The sequence below is a fragment of the Chiloscyllium punctatum genome, chromosome 2 (genome assembly GCF_047496795.1).
Source record: "Chiloscyllium punctatum isolate Juve2018m chromosome 2, sChiPun1.3, whole genome shotgun sequence".
Taxonomy (NCBI): Eukaryota; Metazoa; Chordata; class Chondrichthyes; order Orectolobiformes; family Hemiscylliidae; genus Chiloscyllium; species Chiloscyllium punctatum.
In genome coordinates this window covers 40,838,425-40,844,424 of record NC_092740.1, presented here as the reverse complement: position 1 = coordinate 40,844,424, position 6,000 = coordinate 40,838,425, and the positions used below count along the sequence as shown (strand labels likewise).

Genomic DNA, 6,000 nt, shown 5'->3' with positions numbered 1-6,000 from the left:
TCATTGCCCTTGCAACAGGTTACACTCAGTGAAAAAGGGACAATGTGCATGGCTACTGGACAAATTTATAACATTCAAGAATATTTTCAACCTTGTGAAAAGTCACAGTTCCGAAGTAGGTCACTGCAAAATCTGGCCGTTTTGTGTATACAGACTTATGCTACAGCTGTTTGTACACAGCTCAAGAAGTGCAAGGCTACTTAATACATCCTGCTTGCAGTCAGACTGAGACCAGTCTTACATGGTGCTTTCACTTCGATATTAAGTGGTTAGAGTAGTACAAATCAAATCCTGAAAACAGACAACATAGCAGTTGTGGACTGCCTCAGTTCCTGAATAAGTTGTTTTGTAGAGAAATATTGCCAGCATGCTTGGCCAATGATGTAGCAGCTGCTAAAAATACAACTATCAGTTGCCAGACCACAAAATGTACACCCACTTTATCCGTCAAGTTAAAGTGGAACAACAGACATTTTAATGTTAGATGCACACATAAAATAAGACAATTGTCAGCATGTACTTTTATTTAATGTTTCATTATTTCATCATGATGTAGCACAAAATTTGTTTGGGTACACAATCTGTTGTGCAATGTAAGAGAACTCAGATTACACAGGGTTCATCCATCAATCCCAAGCATAATAATAACAGGGTCATAATGCCTAAAACTGAAATTTGGGGGATGGAGGGGGGCGAATGGAATGGACAGTGCAAATATTTATAACAAAACAAAACATCATAATTAAGAAATAGGGTCTAAGCTTCTAGTTTGATTGATCCTATTGTGGCCTGGGCTTCCTTGTATTCCTCAGTGTCTTCCAATTCTTTCTCGCTTTCCTAGAGCAGAAAGAATACAAAAACAGAATGTTTTCATTTTTGCAAATACGTTACTGTTATGCACTAATCCTTTAATCAGTACTCAAACTAATAGTTTTCAATACACAAACTATAAAATGAGGTAAAACTAGTTCCTTTGACAACTCATGGTCATATCCAACTTTAAGTTATATTTGCTGTGGGATTTCACATCATTAAAATTTTAGGAAGCTTTGACTAGCCATAATTACATCAGAGCTAGGAGCTGAAATGGCTTTTACAGAGTGTAAAAATGGTTAATTGTTTTTCATAACATGAGTGTACTTACGAGAAGGGAGAAAGATTGTATGGTAAGGTCCTAGGGAGTGTTGCTGAACAAAGAGACCTTAGAGTGCAGGTTCATAGCTCCTTGAAAGTGGAGTCGCAGGTAGATAGGATAGTGAAGGCAGCGTTTGGTATGCTTTCCTTTATTGGTCAGAGTACTGAGTACAGGATTTGGGAGGTCATGTTGCGGCTGTACAGGACATTGATTAGGCCACTGTTGGAATATTGCATGCATTTCTCATCTCCTTCCTATCGGAAAGATATTGTGAAACTTGAAAGGGTTCAGAAAAGATTTACAAGGATGTTGCCAGGGTTAGAGGATTTGAGCTACAGAGAGAGAGAGGCTGAACAGGCTGGGACTGTTTTCCCTGGAGCGTCGGAGGCTGAGGGGTGACCTTATAGAGGTTTACAAAATTATGAGGGGCTGAATAGGATAAATAGACAAAGTCTTTTCCCTGGGGATAGGGAGTCTAGAACTAGAGGGCATAGGTTTAGGGTGAGAGGGGAAAGATGTAAAAGAGACCTAACAGGCAACGTTTTCACACAGAGGGTGGTACGTGTATGGAATGTGCTGCCAGAGGATGTGGTGGAGGCTGGTACAATTGCAACATTTAAGAGGCATTTGGATGGGTATATGAATAGGAAGGGTTTGGAGGGATATGGGCTGGGTGCTGGCAGGTGGGACTAGATTGGGTTGGGATATCTGGTCGGCATGGACGGGTTGGACTGAAGGGTCTGTTTCCATGCTGTACATCTCTATGATTCTATGACTCTAATCTACCATTAAATAAAGATTCAGCAGAAGTTCTGAATCGAAAGATTTCTACTTGGACAGGGAGTACTCCGACTTAATATCCTTGTTGGGGAACTATGGTGCAGTACAGCAGATGACAATTACTTCAGATGCCTGAAATTTTAGAAAATGTATGCTCATTATCCTCAACCAATTATCAAACAAATGTATAGATCTTTGTTTTTAGCGATCCATAGGCAAAGTTTTAGAATCTATGTTCTAACTCTGAAATACACATGACAACACTGAAGGCACAGTAAATCAAATAAAATATTCATATAGAGAGAAAAAAAAGCAAAGAGTTAGGACAGAAATTAGTAAAAACAAAAAGGATTCCCTAGGAATTAAACCATGGGTTTTTCTTACGGTTGTAATGAGCTAGCTGATTTTAGTCAGGGTTGCTTCAATTGGTCATGGTATGTCAACTATCCACATACTCTTATCTTAACTGTTATTTACCAGCACCTATTACAAAGTCTGAAATAAAAGAAATGGCTACTCCAGGGGAAACAAAGGACAAAAAAAAAGAGAATGAAGAAAAGGAGAAGGCCAAAGTTGGTGACATTTACTATACTCTGTTTATAGCAGCATTGGGTCATTATTGACATAAGGCTGTTCCTACCCTCTGAACAACTTTATCACTGAAAGGAGTGTTTCTTTCAGCATCCATACATTAGTAAAAGAAAGATTGTGAGCAATTTTAGTTTCCTTATTTAAAGAAGGACATAAATACATTGAAGATTGTTCATGAGAGGTTCACTGGATTGATACCTAGAATTAATGGTTGTCTGAGGAGGACAGGTTGGACAGACTTGGTGTGCTTCTGTTGTGAGTTTAGAAGATTGGGGGTGACTTGGTTCAAGTGTCTTAAATGGTCTTGACAAAGTGGATGCGGTAAGCTTGTTTCCTCTTCGGTTGAATTCAGAACTAGGGGGCACGGTTTTAAAATTAAAAAGGTTTCATTTTCAGGACCGATAAGGAAAATATTTTTCTTTGAGGGTTGAAAAAGTTTGGAATTTGCTACCGGTGGTGGTGGAGGTTGGGATGTCAAATGTTTTTATAACAGAGGTGGGTGAATTCTTGTCAGGCAGGGGCATTTCGGGGCATTATCAAGAACGCGAACTTTGAAACAAACAGATCAGCCATGATCTTATTGAATGGAGGAGGTGGCTCAAGGCACCGAATAGTCTGCTTCTGGTCCTATGTCATATAAAAGACTCAGAAAGAAGTCTGTAGCCACTGAAACATTATGGGTTCAGTTTTTAAATTCAACTGAAAAGGTAGTGGATTAAGCAGAGGAGAAAAAAAAAACAGAAATATCAAATCAACCACAGAGAAAACTTAAAAGGTTAACTTTTAAAATCAAGCTAGCCTAATGGTGATCATGATTATTTTAGGAAATGACACAGTAATACTAGACCAATATACCAGTTCCCAAAGGCTGATGTGCATGTTGCAACACTTTTATTAGATTTATTTATTAGATTCACTACAGTATGAAAACAGGCCCTTCGGCCCAACAAGTCCACACCAACCCTCCAAAGAGTAACCCACCAAGACCGATTTCCCTCTGACTAATGCATCTAACACTATGGGCAATTTAGCATGGCCAATTCACCTAACCTGCACATCTTTGGATTGTGGGGGGAAACCAGAGCACCCGGAGGAAACCCACGCAGACACAGGGAGAATGTGCAAACTCCACACAGACAGTTGCCCAAGGCTGGAATCGAACCCAGGTCCCTGGCGCTGTGAGACAGCAGTACTAACCACTGAGCCACCGTGCCGTCCCTTTCACTCGCAGCTTTGTTAAAAACTGCATTTTTGTCATCTACCCCCAAAGACTTGCACTGAATACCAGAAAGCTGCTGTATTTTCATGTTGCATGTAAATGAAATCCAGCAGATATTTAATCTACTAATTAGGAGACCACCTTCCCTTTTAGCCAAGGGTAAGCATGATCCGTTACCAAGTATTGGTTAAGGAAATGTTTGCCCCCTTCACTCATCCCCTTCAATATCCCCTTCCCTTCACTGTAGCATTATTAGTTTGCACTGTCAACAACTTGAGCTGAAGCATGCACGTACTAATGGCAGGTACAGATGCCTGTTGTGACAAAATTTGCCCCAATGTATTTCAATAGTTAAATTGAAATAGTTAAAATCTGCTTCAACGCTTCCAGCTGATAAATTTTGCAAAGAAAATTTGAAATACATCTGTATATTTCCACAAATTCTTTTACATTTTCCAGGTGCAAGAAAGTTTTAGTAGTCATGAACATACAACTAAAAGGTTTAATTGCATTAATGTTTGAGAGATGTCTTGGTTAGCTACTCTCATTAGTAAGGAAACATATTGCAGCCATACTGCCTGCTAGATGTTTATTTTCTTATAATTTTCAATTTGAACACAAGACAGAGTTCAACATCTCAAAGCTTAGAAACAAAATCAGCTTGGCACCAGTCTCAAATATACTGCAGTTGGTGAAAAGTTGGAGCTGTACAAGCTCTTTCTTCCAGAAGGTTTCACAGCACTAGTAAAACAAATATCAAAATAAATGACTTCAATGTGATTATAATGTTTTCAGTTTGCATCGGTGCCATATAAGATCTGCTGAAATGTGGCGGCCCTATTAAGTTAATGCAAGGTCCTGACCATTGCCAAGGTAGCCAGCATTAACTAGACCAGCAGTGAGATGCCATTAAATTGCTCCCATTATCTTTGGTGAAGCAGAAGGAAATCATTTCGGCTTTAAATTGAGCAGATATAAAGATTAGAAGAGGATGGAGTTTGTGGCACTTGTAGGCCGCCAGCTAATAAAGACAAATGAAAATACTAGTTTTAATTTTTAGCAAAACCAATGAAATCAAAATGCCATTTAGCTAAGGTTTGCCCACTTTTAGGATTCGACTTTTATCCAAGTTTTAAGAAAATATTGCTGCTGAACTGAAGGTACTAGAATAATCTGCAAAAATGAAGTTCTTCCTTTCCACCCAAAGTTATAATATAAACATTTACAGATCAAAAAAATATAGTTCCCAAAATGCCAATTCTGTTATACACAAAGTTATTTTCAAGAGATGTTAATAAGACTAAAAGACTCACTGCAGCTAATCTCATTGCCATTGGTGTATGAATAAAATCTTAGTCTAATTTCTCTAAAATATATGAACATAGTTGTATAACTATAGTAGAGAACTAGGATGCTTAGAAACAGCTGTTATCAATTTTTTACTAATCTTTTATTTCTTATTGATTCAGAGACTTTATCCAAGCAAGCATTCTTTAATAAACTTAACTCCCATACCATTTACATTGTCATTAAAATGAGACTTACAAAATATACCTGATTTTATACTTATTTTATAAAAGTACTTTAAGTGCAATTTTCCAAAATGAATATAAATTGCATTGCCTTCTACTGTTGATGTAGAATCTACTGGTTATCTTTTGTTTAAAGTGTAAATCCCCAACCAATTCAAATAATAAAATGCATCTTATTGCAATTTTATTGTGGAATGAAAGGTAAATTAATTAAACCTTAAGGATCTCTAGATAATGCAAATGAAGTCCCACAACTATAAATTAAGTCACATTTGACTGTTGTACACTTCATAACTTGTTGTAAAGCAAAGGCTCATACTTATTTGCATTACAATGTTTTCCAATGCAAGTCATTCGTCTCTACATATGCAGGAAAGATTACAAAAATAACAAAACAAAGCTTTGTTTACATTATATCAGTTCAAAAATATGAAGAGACAAAAAAAAACACATTCAGTAACCATCTTCTCTGTATGCTTGCATAATAGTATTGATTGAAGTAACTACCGGCTAGCCATTATGAGGACAAAGTCCTCTCTTCACATAGAGGACACTCTCTACCATGTTGCATTAGCACAATGCCAAAAGGGAAGATTATGGACAGAGGCAGCAGCTAAAAACTGGGCATTCATGAGTTGCTGTGGGCATCAGCAGAACTGTATTATGCAACCTCAAGGCCAGAATATCCCTTAGACAGCCACAGTCACCACCAACTTGCCCAAGTTAATTACAGGATTGGCATT

The 6,000-nt window shown here is 37.8% G+C and overlaps 1 protein-coding gene across 1 annotated transcript in view; it reads right to left on the bottom strand.

Moving 5' to 3' along the window:
- Window positions 1-506: 506 nt before the first annotated feature.
- Window positions 507-6,000, bottom strand: part of tbca (tubulin cofactor a) — a 76,689-nt gene continuing 71,195 nt past the window's right edge. Inside the window, exon 4 of the mRNA XM_072547484.1 lies at window positions 507-837. Within this exon, the coding sequence (XP_072403585.1) occupies window positions 757-837 (81 nt within the window). The 3' untranslated portion in view covers window positions 507-756. The remainder of the gene's footprint in view (window positions 838-6,000) is intronic.